Below are 14017 nucleotides of genomic sequence, written 5' to 3' on the forward strand. Positions count from 1 at the left end.
TTCGGTCTGGCTCGATCATCGTGTGGTGGTGTAAAGTCAGTTCCCCATACCTTTTCATAAACAAATCACTAATACGGACACTCTCAGGCAACTAACTGGAGCTTCTCTTGGTACGGAGTGACTGTACTCGCATCGATGCTCGAATTCGCCGCAAATGCTCCTTTCACCAAATCATGGACCTTACGAGTTTCTCGTTCACCAGGAATCAAGGTCGCAGATGATACTCCTGTCGTAGTACCAATTGGGGAGCCTAGTCCGGAGCAGGCTCAACACTCTGGACCCACACCCGATCCCGCATCGCCAACAATGTCTCTTTTAAACTCGCAAACTGTTCCTGGGGCCGATGTCATCGACGCTCTAGAAAGAGGCTTCAACACTGTGAGTAGAGTGATATTGGATCATTCACAACCATGGACTGCGTCAAAAGATACCTTCTACGTCATCGTCAGCTGCAATGAAGTCCAAAGACGTCATACCATATTGCGACTATTCTCCAAGGCAGTGTCTGTGGGCGCATTCACCTTCTCAACGGCGCTGTTTGCGAGTTCCACGCTAGTCCAGATCAGAATAGCAATGATCGTAATGATCATGATCCTCGCCTCCGGAATATTCGGACGAGTTACGGCGATGTGGATGTCATCGGTCCTGTTAAGAGACAAACCGGTGCTCCATCGAGTAGTACGTACAAGGTCAGATGCCAGCGTTTTCGTCAAAACAGTCCTGAAGAAACCTGGGTTAGTTTGTGAGATCATGGGGCATGTTATCATCGATGGAAGGTGTGTGAAGCGGATTGGACGGTGGGGTTGGAGCTCAGTCTTTGGGGTGCTCGCGCCCCCTTCCGACGTGACGAAAATTGCTGTTCGGTCACATGCATAGATTTTATCGGAAATTGCGTAACCATTACTTCATTCGTTCATTTTGAGCGCTGGTATATAGATGCCTTAACATCTTTGTGGTGCAGGTTTTGCTCACTAAACAGGGCCTTAACGTACCGCACCCTGAGTATGTATGTGCAGAAAGAAATCTACCATTAGAAAAAGCCAGTAGAGCATCAAGGTCATCAAGAATGCCATAAATGCGTGTCACAAAGCCAACCCAGCAACACCGTCCCCACCCAAGCTATGCAAGAACAACAAACAAGAGGTATTTCCGTCCGATCCATATATCATGGCCAAGTTCCAACACCGTCTTCCCAGCCCTGGCTTACCATGACTCATTCGTCGCGATAGAACTTCTTGAAAATCAAGTGCAAAAACAGATTAACATTAACCCTCGCCACGCCCTCTCCACCCGTCCCTTCTGACTTCTTCCTGCCATGGGCCGAGGTTGCGTTTTCTCCGCAGAACAAATTCATGAACTGGTGGTTATCGAACTGCGCCTGCAGCAGCCCGTCCAGCGGTACCTCTGCAAATGCGCCCGGAATCATCATGCTGCCCTGGCTGCCTTGAATCTCGAAGATACCGATGCTGTTCGAGCTGATGGTGATGTCTAGACGGTCCCAGGAGCGCTCTGGGAACCCGTTCCAGCTCACAAGAATACCCTTGTCTGCGAGGTTGCGGGCGGAGTATTTGAAGGAGCCGAAGCGGTACTCGCGGCCGGAGCGTTGAAGTTCACGCATGTGGTTGTATTGTCGGGTGAATGGGAGGAGGAACTTCTTCTTGCCGCGTTTGTTCTGCAGCGTCACCATTGCTTGCTCGATGTAATCGTTGTAGGACTTGAGCTGGGATTCGAGGAAGTGCGCTTTGTCGTCCAGTGAGCCAAGTGTAGACTTGACGCCTTCGAGTTCCTTGGTGCGTTGGATACGCCGACGGTGCTTGGTGCGGATGTCAACGGCAATAGCATTAAGGAGGTCCTGGTAGTGGTTGTGAGGAGAGATGCGGCCGGCGCGCTGTAATTGTAGTATGTTTTCCAAAGCGCAGCGCTTGAGAGAGGGATAGTCTAGATCGTGCACAGTAGTTGATGTCATGTCAGTGGTGTAGGTCGAGGCGGCGGAAGAGCGGAGTTTGCGATTGCGATCTTTCATTTGGGCGGCGATTTCGTCGCGGACAAGGGCGTCCCAGCGGTCTTCGTCGTCGGGCGTGACGGGCTTGCACATGATTTCGGTGAGATTGGCGCCATTTTGAATACGGATAATGTATAGGATGTAGCGCTTCGTCTCCATGAAGAGCGCCTTGATGTCAGCCTCGGGATCTACGATGGTCAGCCAAGGACGAGCAAAAGTGGTGAAGTTGACTTACCCTCCTGTTCGTGAAACTTCGGATTAAGGGTCAATGTGATCTCAGTGGAGCTGACGTGCAACAGCTCGTTCTCGTTGTTCTTGGCGCTACCGAGTTCACGAATGACTTCACGGAGAGGATCATCCTGACTGGGACAAAGGGTGGGTAGATCATCGACAACGAGGTTGTGGATGGCAAAGATATCAGCGAGCTTGATGTAGAGCGTTGGCTTTACGCGAGCAAACAGGTCGTTGAACTCGTCAATCTCGAAATGTGCTTCGGCATCCCGGACATTGATCACTGGTATTGTTAGCTGATGTCGCAGATCCATAGGGGAAGAGAGCTCACAATTAGACCAAACATCCTGCAACCGATCGATAGCTTCCGTAATGTAGCTGTTGAGCGGTTGCAAGTAGATGTTCTCACCACCGAAGAGTCGTCCAGCCGCTACTTGACCCAGTACCTTAGCAACCTCGCCTAGGTTTCTGTTCATTAGAGGTGACAAGCCACGGTCGACAACGCCCCAATGTTGGGGTTGCAGTAGGGCTGGCTGCATGTACGATTTCCATACCCAGTGACCAGCCATCTGAAGCAGCTGCTCTTGTGCTTCGTAAGGGAACTTATGGCGAAGCTCTTCAAACATCTGCTGGGCGAGGTATCGCACTCCGAAAGGCATTCTGTGCAGGACCTCCTCTACGATGGAGAAGAACTGGTCAGCTATGTCGCGTAGATCTTGAAGATGGTGGATGAACATCTCCCGTGTCTCGGGGTCCTTGATCGCTTGGTCTCGCGACACGTTCGGATCGCGACGACTTCGTTGGCCCGTAGACAGCTCTTCGTTGTTGATAGATGAGCGGTAGATCTGCATAGGATCGCTTTCAAGGTCGAGGTGTTCGTTGTCGATGATGTTCTCCTTAATCAACGGGCCAAATAAATCTTTCAAGAATTTGCGATCCCGTGGAGAGCGAACGTAGCTGTTGAAGAGTTTCGTCCAGAAGAAATTACTGCGAACGAATTCTTGTAAGGAAGCGCAGCCGTCCACCTCTTCCTTCAACGATCGGGACAGTAATTTCAGCAGATAGTACTCTTCTCTTCGCTTCTGTGCAAGGCCAAACAGACTCATGGTAAGTTGCTCGATGCGCTTCGTGTCCTTCTCCGCCAGACATTGCTCGCGAAGTCGCTTGAAGAGGCGTGCCATGTATTGCGGCTGTGTTTGCAGCACAAAAAATAACTCTTGGTAGTGCTCCAGCTTCCTGCGGGAATTCTTGTTGAGGGCCTTCAGATCGAAGGGGTCTTTTGAGGATATGTCTTTGCTGCTGAGGAGGGTACCGACATGACCACCAAAGTGTTTTTGGTGTTTGACGACTTCGTCCAGCGTGATCTTGTTCTTTACTAGCAGGGCGATCTTGATGTCAAGTTGATCAATGTACTGCTCGGCAAGCTCGTTTTGTCGCACATGTTGTACCACGGTTTTGCGGAGTCGTTCGAACTCTGCAATGAAATTAGCGATGCCCACGCATAAAGGCTTGAATACATACCAATCTCTTCGTCAAAATCGATGTCGCTGTCGTTCAAAAGATGCACGAAATTCTTGACGGTTGAGATAGGGGGAATTTTGCCACTGGTCAAGCTCTTGTACGCTTCACCCTGCTGGCGTCCGCGCACGAAGCTTTGGATCTTGATCACCTTCTCCATGTTTTCTTTGTAGAACTTCTTCTTCTCCGCGAACTTCTTTCGTACGATCATTCCCCGTGCTAAAGACTGGAGTTCAATGATGGCGTCTTCGTGCTCTTCGACCTGGGCAAGAATGGTGCCAATGTGCATCCGTAGGTTTACTGCGCGAGCGTAGGCTTGCAATTGAATGATGTTGGCCTCCTCATTGTTGAGTGCGCACAAAGTCTCGTAAGTGCGCTGTCGTTGAATGAAACCTCGACATGCCGATTGAAGATCGAGAATAGTTGGGATTTGAGCCTGTAAAACCTTGAGATCAGAGAAGTGCCTCTGCCGTGACAGGAAACCACGCATATGAGATTGAAGAGAAGTAACGATGGGCTCTTGGTCATTGAGCTGGGCAAGGGTGTTTGCCACCTCCACGCGGAGCTGGCCTCCCCTAGCGACAGCCTGTAGATCAATGATCTGAGGCAACTCGGCTTGGAGCTCTTCCTGCTGTTGTGCGAGGAAGCTTCTCAAGGAGTTGCCGCGAGCTTTCGACTGCAGATCGGACCAATTGACATCGGTGCTTACCAGCTTCTCCTGCACTTCCGCATTTTGCTTTCTTGCGAGCGAACCTCTGGCGATGGCTTGCAATTGTGTTATCATTGATTCTTGGTGGCGAAGATTTTCCTGATCTGCGCGCATTGAATGTCGGATGAACATTGCTCTGGAAAGAGCCTGCAAGTCGATGATTTGGCTCTCGTTCTCTTTCAATTCAGCGTAGTCTCGGTCGACCTGGTGCCGAAGCTGTGCACCACGGATCATTGATTGGATTTGCAGAACAACTGGCTCTGCATCGCGTGTCTGCTCATAACGGTCGCACACCCGCATTCGCTGCAGCGCGCCGCGAATGGCGGCTTGGAACTCTCGAATGCCGGTTTCATGTCGTTGTATCTTCGACGTTGTGTATTGAACTTCTGCCCTGGCTTTACGCCCACGAAATATGTTCTGAACTAGAAGCACCTGGGATTGCTTGTCACGCCAGTACTCCTCCTCGCCTCGTAGCCGTGATCGGACAAGGAAACCGCGGGCGTCACTTTGTAGGTTGATCGCGAAGCGACGCATGTCCATTCGGTAGTAGGCAATCTGACGCGCCCAGTCTCCCCGGATACGCGACTGGAGGTCAACAATTAGCTCTTCGTTATCCCAGAGATGCTGCATCATGTTGCCGAGCCGTATCCGCTGTAGTGCTCCTCGACTTTGTGCTTGGAGGTCCAAGATAGTGACTTCGTTCTCCGAGAGCTCGCGGTCAATGCGATCTTCTTCCGACTCTACTGGCTCAGGTTCCGGCTCCGGCTCTGGTTCGACCGCGAACTTCGCTGACATGCCAGAAAAGTTGGGCATGCTAACCCCAGATTTGTCCAGACCCTTCTGCGTAGCTTCGAGCTCGTGGTCCTCGAACTGCAGTTTACCCACCAGGTTACCGATGCGGAAATCCACCATGCCTTTCCGGAATAGTAGCCAAGATAGCGCGTGGATGCAGTGAATGACCTTCGGAATATTCTTCTTTTCGTACAAGTCGACGAGTTCGAATCGGAACAGGTCTGGTAACTCGATATCCGAGAGGAACTTGAAGAAATGGGCGTAGTTGTTTGAATGCCTCCATTGTAGCTTTGGGTCGCGGAATATACGGAGCGCTCGACCTTGTATGGATTCGACGACCTCGGCCAGTGTTACTCCGTCTCTTAGTGCTTCTTCTAGTTCCACAATCGGCGGGATGTCCTTGTGGATGATGTCTTCTATCCACTCCTTGGCCTCTCCTATATGACAGAGGTATTCGTATGCTTGCAAAAATTGCCGTTGCTGGTCCATCCAGTTTCGGCTCGCCCAACTTGAAGCCACCTTTTGGCCGCGCGCAGAGTCGGTTCGCTGCAGCCTTCTGCGTCCATGTAGACCCACCACTTCCTGATCTGGCGACTTGATGGCAAAGTCATCTTTCGAGGCCGTCTCTGCGAATTTCGATAGGGTTCGAAGATGGCCGGTCGATGACTTCTGAAACCGTTGTAGTTCAGGTCGGTCGAGATGAGCGGTATCGAGCGGCCGGGCAGAGTGATCGCGAGTGGGTGCTCGTATCGAGTCAGAGCGCGAGATGGCCATGGAAAGTGGACGAGGTTTGGCGGGGGGAGAGACGGAGCCATCGTACGAGTTGAACCTCGCAGGGTCAACACTCTGCGCGCGGGTATGCGTGCGTGTGGGACTGTTTGTTGGACGAGCAGGCTTTTCGGGTATAGGCGAGCTCTGAGGGCTTTGTGGGACCTGTTGCAGCGGTCGCAGAGCCTTTCGCATGCTGGTGTAGTCGACTGGATTGCTTTCCTTCTCCCCTATAGAGAAGTAATCGGTCTGCGATCGAGTGAGTGCCATACCGTCGCTCTTACCGCGACGATGCCCCAATGTCACCGGCTGAAAGGTCGTCGATTCATTGCTGGAAAGCGTGCTTGACCGGCTGGGGGGGTATCGGTTGGAGTCGCCTGAGTAGGCTGATGAGCCATTGGAGGCTGTGGATGTTTGGCGGAGGGGCGACGGCGATGCGGCCTGGTGGCCGAGGCGAGTGCGCGGAGAGTACGAATAGCTCATGGCAAGCGCATATGGCGGAAGCAGATGTCAAGAATATGGCGGCAAGGCATGCGTCGCACAGCGCTGGAGATGGTATGTGTTGGTCGCAGTCGAGTGACAATGTTGAGGCCGTTCTCGCGGCCTGGTTATTATAAGCCGGATGGAGGCGCCTGCCCACACAACAAGCCGAACGCGCTCGCAAATAATGCGTCTGAAGAGTCGGCGGACCAGACCAGCAGCGGGCGCACGCACTGAAGGACCAAAGAAAGTAACGAGGAATGCGAGAAGGGCAGCTTGAGCTGGGAGCGCTTCGGCGTGGAGGCTGGAATTGGGCGCCGGCAACGAGATTCTTGTTTACTGTGTGCTGGGGTCTGGCGCTGGTTGCCCTTGACAACGCCCACGAGATCTACCGGCCTCCAAAACTCCCCACCCGCCCTCCGTCACACGCCAGCCGGCGCGAAACAAGCCACTGGGTACACAGTGCTGCTCCTCGCCCTGTTCGTCCGACTAAGGTTCCGACCAAGGTTGTCTCGTTCCCTCTTGCTGTGGGCTTGCCAGTACCTTGTTGTGCTTGCCAGGAAGGCCCAGTTCACTCACTTTGCAGCCTCACACGTACCCAGTCCATCCCTATGCGAACACCCGCAGTCATCCGATCACCTGCAGCATCAGCGCTGCAACCACGCATTGCATGTTCGGACGCATATCGCACAGGGCCAATGCCTCTGCGTCTGCCCGCAGTGCCCGCGCGTCGAGGTCTCGTTCTCAGCTGAGTTGCACGCTAAGATAACGCACACGTGATTACCCCTCTTATCTTAGCGCCCTTTCCCGCTCCTCCCACAGAAAAAAAGTGCTGCACAGGCCCGCTTCTTCTCTTTTCTTTCTTCTCTTGGGAAAAGCCCACGCTTTTGCCCGGCCATAGATCCTACAGAACTACGGTCTCTCTCCTTCGGTCTTTCTCGTCCTTGTACTTTCTTGTTCCTGAGAAGTCTCTTTTCAATATCATGACCATCACGAACGGTGACGCCATGGCGAACGGTGCTGCCGATGCTTTGGACTTCACCAAGGCTCTTGAGGTGCTCAAGAATGAGTACCCTGAGCGCGATGGGATTGACGTCAAGACCCTCATTGACTCCAAGAAGAATGGCGGACTTACCTACAACGACTTCCTAATGCTTCCTGGCTACATCGGTATGTCCAGTCTTACCACCTCACAGCACGCTTCATGCTGATGTCGCGCCCAAGGCTTCCCTGCCGCCGAAGTCACCCTCGATACCCCTGTTACGAAGCGCATCACCCTCAAGACACCCTTCGTCTCCTCGCCCATGGATACTGTGACGGAACATAACATGGCCATTCACATTGCTCTCCTGGGTGGCTTGGGCATAATCCACCACAACTGCTCTCAGGAGGACCAGGCCGAAATGGTGCGCAAGGTCAAACGATTCGAGAACGGCTTTATCCTCGATCCTGTCGTCATCTCGCCCAGCACTACTGTGCGCGAGGCCAAGGCGTTGAAGGAGTCCTGGGGTTTCGGTGGTTTCCCAGTCACTGGTATGTCTACTTCCACATTCATCCGCCTGCAAATGATGATTCCATTTTTATTTTAACTTTCGTTCATCCGCAACGGTTCCGCCAACTGTGGAAACTTGATTTACCTGACAGCGCCTCAATAATCCAATTTTCTCAATTGTTATGCGCAACAAACCGCTGACCAATATTCAGAAAACGGAAAGCTCCGGTCCAAGCTCGTCGGTATCATCACTCCTCGTGATGTGCAGTTCCACGACAATCTGGACGACCCGGTCTCCGCCGTCATGTCCACCGACCTCGTAACTGCCGACCTGGGCATAGATTTGCGCCAGGCGAACGACATCCTCAGCAAGTCCAAGAAGGGCAAGCTTCCCATCGTTGACGAGGAAGGCAACCTTATTGCCCTGCTCTCCCGCTCCGATCTCATGAAGAACCTCCACTACCCTCTTGCCTCCAAGCTGCCCCACTCGAAGCAACTTATCGCCGCCGCCGCCATCGGCACCCGACCGGAGGACAAGAACCGTCTGCAGAAACTCGTTGATGCAGGCCTCGACATTGTCGTGCTCGACAGCTCTCAGGGTAACTCCATGTACATGATCGAGATGGTCAAGCACATCAAGGAGAAGTACCCTGGTCTCGATGTGATTGCTGGAAACGTCGTCACTCGTGACCAAGCTGCTGCCCTGATTGCTGCCGGAGCTGACGGTCTCCGCATCGGTATGGGTAGTGGAAGCGCGTGCATCACGCAGGAGGTCATGGCCGTGGGACGCCCTCAAGCTACTTCGGTCTACAACGTCACCCAATTTGCTAAGCGTTTCGGCGTTCCTTGCATTGCTGACGGTGGCATTCAAAATGTCGGCCATATCGTCAAGGGTCTTGCCTTGGGTGCTACGACCGTTATGATGGGTGGTCTCCTTGCTGGTACCACCGAATCACCGGGTCAGTACTACGTTAGCAATGACGGCCAGCTCGTCAAGGCCTACCGTGGTATGGGCAGCATCGACGCAATGGAGGACAAGAAGGCTGGAGCTGGCAGCAAGGACGCGAAGGCCAGCAACGCCGGAACTGCACGCTATTTCTCAGAAGGTGACCGCGTCCTCGTCGCCCAGGGAGTTTCGGGCTCTGTCCGCGACCGTGGTTCTATTACCAAGTTTGTGCCCTACCTCATGGCTGGTGTACAACACTCTCTGCAAGATATTGGTGTGAAGAGCTTGAAGGATCTCCAGGAGGGTGTTGCGAATGGCACCGTGAGATTCGAACTCCGAACCGCGAGCGCGCAGGCTGAGGGTAACGTGCACGGCTTACATAGCTTCGACAAGAAGCTCTACTCATAGACCTGCACAAGAAGAAGAAGCATGCATTTGGAGGGGCGTTTGATGGCTTATTTTAGATAACATACGGAGATGACTGATGGCTTATGTTGGGTTCGGTACAAAAGCAATGATACCATGAATGTTCTTTTCTCTCTCATCATAACTGTCTCTTGGAAGCTTCTGCGTCGGTAAGGCATGGTGCATGTCGAAATTTCCCAGTTCGTTGTGATCTCTGAGGCATGGTGTGGAGGATGGGTGATCTCATCCCAACATCCGACATCCGACTCCGAGTCAACCTCGGCACCTTCCCCAAGTTCCCCGCCAGATTCTAGCTCCAACAGTCCAAACATGATGGCGCCTGCCGCACCGCGCATTGCAGGTCGCTATGCGCGTACTCCATATCTTCTCTCGCCCATCGTCCAGACGGTTGATATCCATAGTCGAAACATCCTCCAGTCTCCAATTGGGATCTACATTTGCCCACAGACCTCCCTGGCTAGAGCTACACATACCAATACATGTAGCTGGACGACGCCTCCGAAAACCACTTGCAATACTTCCACTCACCCAGAAGAGGACTATGTCTAGTCCAGCGGACCATAGGCCGCTAAAGAAGGTGCCAAAGACGCCGCCCGTGCCGATTCCTAGTGCTTCAGTGCTGGTCATATCACCAACGAATCAGGTGCTGCTGTTGCATCGGGTGAGGACTGCGAGTGCGTTCAGCAGTGGTACGTACAACATTCGGTAGGATGCATACTCCATTCTAGATATAGATTTCAGCATACGATCTCACATCTGCCTTTCTCTCTTCCATCCAGTCGAAGCACACTGACATGATGACCATCACATAGCGCATGTCTTCCCCTGGCGGCGCTTTATCACCTGAGCACGATGGCCCAATGCCCAGCATTACAGACAAAAATCCAGATCAGCCCGCCTATAGATTAGCAGCTATCCGGGAGACATTCGAAGAAAGCGGGATCCTCTTGGCTAAGAAAGGCGGCAAACTCTTCACTGATATCAGCGATGCCGAAAGAGAAGAAGGAAGGAAATCTGTACACGCAGGCAGAATCCTCTTCCCAGACCTCCTAGCAAAATGGGGCTGCGAAGCAGATGTACAATCTCTAGTCCCTTTCACACGCTGGATCACGCCGCCGAACGTCAAAAAGCGCTTCTCCACGCAAATGTACCTCTACTTCCTCCCCTTGGGATCCTCATCACCTGGCAACCCGGTATCGAAATCACGCACTGAAACATCTGATATTAATGAGGTCGAAGAAGCCGACATCGTCATTCCGCATCCCATGCATGACGGCGGCATCGAGCACACCGCCGCGCGCTTCCTCCCGCCCAACAAATGGATTGATCTCGCGAACCAAAACCGCATCATCCTCTTCCCGCCACAGTACTTTCTGACTTGGCACCTATCCCCCTTCCTCGCGCCGACCGTCACTTCCCCTTCCTCCCCCATCCCACCAACAGACGAACTCCAGCGCGAACGAGATCGCCTGGTGCAGTGGTTAAGCTCCGAGGACGCCGCCTTCGGCAAGGCGATTATCAGCCCGGTGGTATTGGGTAAGGGCGACTATGGCGAGGATAAACAGGATGGCGTGGGGGGCTTGGATAGGGATACGGCGGTGCTGAGGCTGGATTTCGCGGGGCCGGAGCTCGACAAGGAGGGCGTGAAGGGGACGATGAGGAAGTGGGTCGTTACAACGAAGTTCAAGAAGGAGGGGCCGAGGGATGTGAGGGTTGTAGAGAGAGAGAAGATCCTAGGTAGAGAGAAGGGGAGGCTTTAGGGGTGGGGGGTGGCGTGCAAAGAAGCGCGTACAAAGTGTGATAGTCGAGACGTAGAGTAAGATTAAGAACACGATCAAATCCTGTACTTGGGAAATGAAATGCTCCTAACGCTGCAGGATCCTGTCCTCTGAAGGATTGTAGGCCAACGGATGCGAGATTTATCAGTGTCCCAAGCTCTCGAGCTAACGGATTGAATCGAAGTATTGGGTGACTGTAAGCAGTCGATAGACCCATGTTGTGGTGTTTGATAGTGCAAACTCTTTTATATCATCGATGCTCCGACGCTACTTGCTGCTAACATGTATATGGAACCCGGTCGTATTGTGCTTTTGCCGAGGGCCAACGCGCAAGGATTTGTCCGTCAAACATGGCTCACCATGATCTTCGTTGGAGATTTTGTCTCGTTCCTTACGCAAGGGGTTCGCGCAGTAACGTTGTCCAACGCTGAAGAAATCTCCTCGGGTCAAAACATCATCCTCGTGGGCCTCTTCATAAAGATCGTATTTTCCGGTCGTGGAAGAGGCACTTGCACTCACTGTACGTGGTGATGATCATTATTCGCTCCCTTGCGCGGGCGCTTGAATTGGTTCAATGATTTGACAGGTATATTGGTACGCATGAGCTGTTCCTGTCTGTTCTCTTGCCATGGTCATTCTGGACTGGATCCATCCCGGTGGAGTGACGAGGTACAATCGTCAGGATCAGGTCGAGAAAGCGAAGAGCGACTCGGAGATTGGATGTGAAAGTGTACCAATGATACACCCAACCCATTGGGCAGCAGTAGGGATATTGTTCAGCGTTCAAACAGACTGACAGCTCGTCAATACCATTCATTTGGGTATAATCTCAGCCCCCCGCGGTGGTCAGCGTTTTGGACCCCTTCATACTATTTTTCTTGCATATTCAAGAAGACTGAGCTTGAGACCCGTGATATGAGATGCTCTATTTTCTTACTCAAAGGGTATTTTTCTATAGAACTGACAAGAAATGGAAAGCGTTCTCCATGCAGCGCACTCAGCATTATATAATGCAGAACGATTCGCCCTTTAGACTTGTATATAAGGAAAGTAGTGTTGCTCATCTTCTGTGCCCTTAATTCACGTGTGCGGGTTTCGGCCTCTGCGTCGGGTCATCTTCTAGTGGGTCTAGATTCATATCCTCATGATAGAATATTTCGCTGAATGTTCCATTTCCAAAACTTGAGGGTTCAGAGTCAGGTGATGAAGGCACTATCGTGTGCACCTGGCTGGGATACCTATGCTCGAGAGTCCCCCTACCTGGCTCGGCCTCAGTGGGGTGATTGTTTCCGACCAATGCACCACCTCCGAAGCTGATGGCTTCTGAACGCCGCTGCGCGTCAGCTGCTACCTCCTCCCATGTTCGAACGAGGTCGCCGGCGTAATCTATACGGGTAGAGTTCGTATCCTGCGCAAAGCTCCCGAGGTGACTGATCTTGTAAGCGCGCAGTCGATCCATTGCGGTCTTGAAGTCGTCCAGTACAACACAGTCCATGAGGCATTTGAACACGGACGAGACCTTCCAGAATGGGTTGATGCCGCTCGGAAGTCCAAGATCGAGTGTGTTCGTCGCGGAGATGATGTCGAGGATAAAGAAAATAACGCTCAGAATCGCAGCGAGCATCATGATTCCGAATCGTGGAGAAATGACAACAATCTCTTTCAGCCTCATGTCGTACTGCATCTTGATCTTCCAGAAGAGGACTGAGCTTGAGATTATCCACCAAGGATCTCGACATAGCGCTTCCCAGGGTCTTGTTTTGAGGAAAAGGTCATTCCATCCGTGAAAATAGGCGAAATTTGCGTATATCTCCATGATCCAGAAGGGTTGGGCAAGGATAAGCGTCCAAATGAAGGCCTGACTGGTCCGATGCGGGAGGAATGGTGCAACCTTCATCCAGGCTATGACGTTATGAATCGACCATGATGCGTCCAGAAGCATTCCACCAACAGAGAGCCACCAGGAGTAGATGGGATAGGGTGGAAAGAGCCAGAAGCCACGCCAGAGGGCCAAGAAGAGCTAATTTATACATTAGTCAGACGTGCTAGATAGCGTGTGAACTAGATGCGATACCTCAAGAAGAACAAGCTTGCAGTTGATCAGCATCCCATGATTTAAATTGTCTCGGTCTGCTCACCTTGTGCAGCAGAACCCCTCTGCGCATGTTGGCGATTGTAACACAACTCATGATGAAGAGAGCTCCATCTAGATAACCAGAAGACCAAGATTCGAGAATAAGACTATCGGGGGTTGAAGGCTTTTGAACAACCCCGCGGCTCTCAAACGCGCCGTCGGCAAATCTTGTTGCCAATTGAGAAGGGATCATGGAGGTGCGGGCAGCTAAGAAACCCTAAAGCAGAGAAATTTTGACGATGTCGGTCTTTCTCAAGAAGTGCGCGTCGCCGTTCTCACTACGCAACTGTTCGTTGGGAGAAGATGTAGTTACGATGAGGGAAATGTAAGACAACGGGAAACGCATTTGGCCGACACCACCGCATCCAGCCACGACACAAGGCGAAATACTTCAGTCGGTATATCCGGTGCGGATTTGAATCCGGCGTAGTACATTAGGCGGAACGGCCCTCGCGTGGTACATGTCTTGTCCTTAAGGCTTGACGAGCCTAGACGCGACCAGTCTGTCTATGACTGATGGTGATGAGCTTTCGCTGATTACTCATTAGCTTCTGCTATCAGACTGAAACATGAGATCTCATCCACTTAAATTGAGCTTTGCTACCAGCAATTGGTGTAAATAAGCGAGCGAGAATGAGGAATCAACGTATATGAAATCGAAATTCACATATATGTGACATTGGTTGAAGGCCATTGTCTCGTAGAATAGTTTCAGCCTTGGGCAGTCTTAGAGCGTGTCGA

General features: G+C 52.2%; 4 protein-coding genes across 4 annotated transcripts; 2 read left to right on the plus strand and 2 right to left on the minus strand.

Annotated features, from left to right (window-relative positions):
• Positions 1 to 1213: 1213 nt before the first annotated feature.
• On the minus strand, positions 1214 to 6503 carry IQG1 (iqgap- protein; the record flags this gene model as incomplete). The annotated part of the gene is made up of 4 exons (XM_056216351.1): positions 1214 to 2190; positions 2238 to 2516; positions 2565 to 3707; positions 3755 to 6503. 4 exons carry the CDS (start codon positions 6501 to 6503, stop codon positions 1214 to 1216), a joined length of 5148 nt encoding a protein of 1715 aa, XP_056070598.1.
• A 980-nt stretch (positions 6504 to 7483) lies between these two features.
• On the plus strand, positions 7484 to 9346 carry IMD1 (inosine-5'-monophosphate dehydrogenase; the record flags this gene model as incomplete). Its single annotated transcript, XM_056216352.1, has 3 exons — positions 7484 to 7670; positions 7725 to 8033; positions 8205 to 9346. 3 exons carry the CDS (start codon positions 7484 to 7486, stop codon positions 9344 to 9346), a joined length of 1638 nt encoding a protein of 545 aa, XP_056070599.1.
• Positions 9347 to 10224: 878 nt separating this feature from the next.
• On the plus strand, positions 10225 to 11124 carry N0V89_007591 (uncharacterized protein; the record flags this gene model as incomplete). Its single annotated transcript, XM_056216353.1, has 1 exon — positions 10225 to 11124. The coding sequence occupies one exon, from the start codon at positions 10225 to 10227 to the stop codon at positions 11122 to 11124; it is 900 nt and encodes a 299-aa protein (XP_056070600.1).
• Positions 11125 to 12217: 1093 nt separating this feature from the next.
• On the minus strand, positions 12218 to 13307 carry N0V89_007592 (uncharacterized protein; the record flags this gene model as incomplete). The annotated part of the gene is made up of 2 exons (XM_056216354.1): positions 12218 to 13162; positions 13281 to 13307. 2 exons carry the CDS (start codon positions 13305 to 13307, stop codon positions 12218 to 12220), a joined length of 972 nt encoding a protein of 323 aa, XP_056070601.1.
• Between the last annotated feature and the right edge of the window lie 710 nt (positions 13308 to 14017).

Source organism: Didymosphaeria variabile (genome assembly GCF_027946475.1).
Source record: "Didymosphaeria variabile strain IMI 356815 chromosome Unknown scaffold_5, whole genome shotgun sequence".
Classification (NCBI taxonomy): Eukaryota; Fungi; Ascomycota; class Dothideomycetes; order Pleosporales; family Didymosphaeriaceae; genus Didymosphaeria; species Didymosphaeria variabile.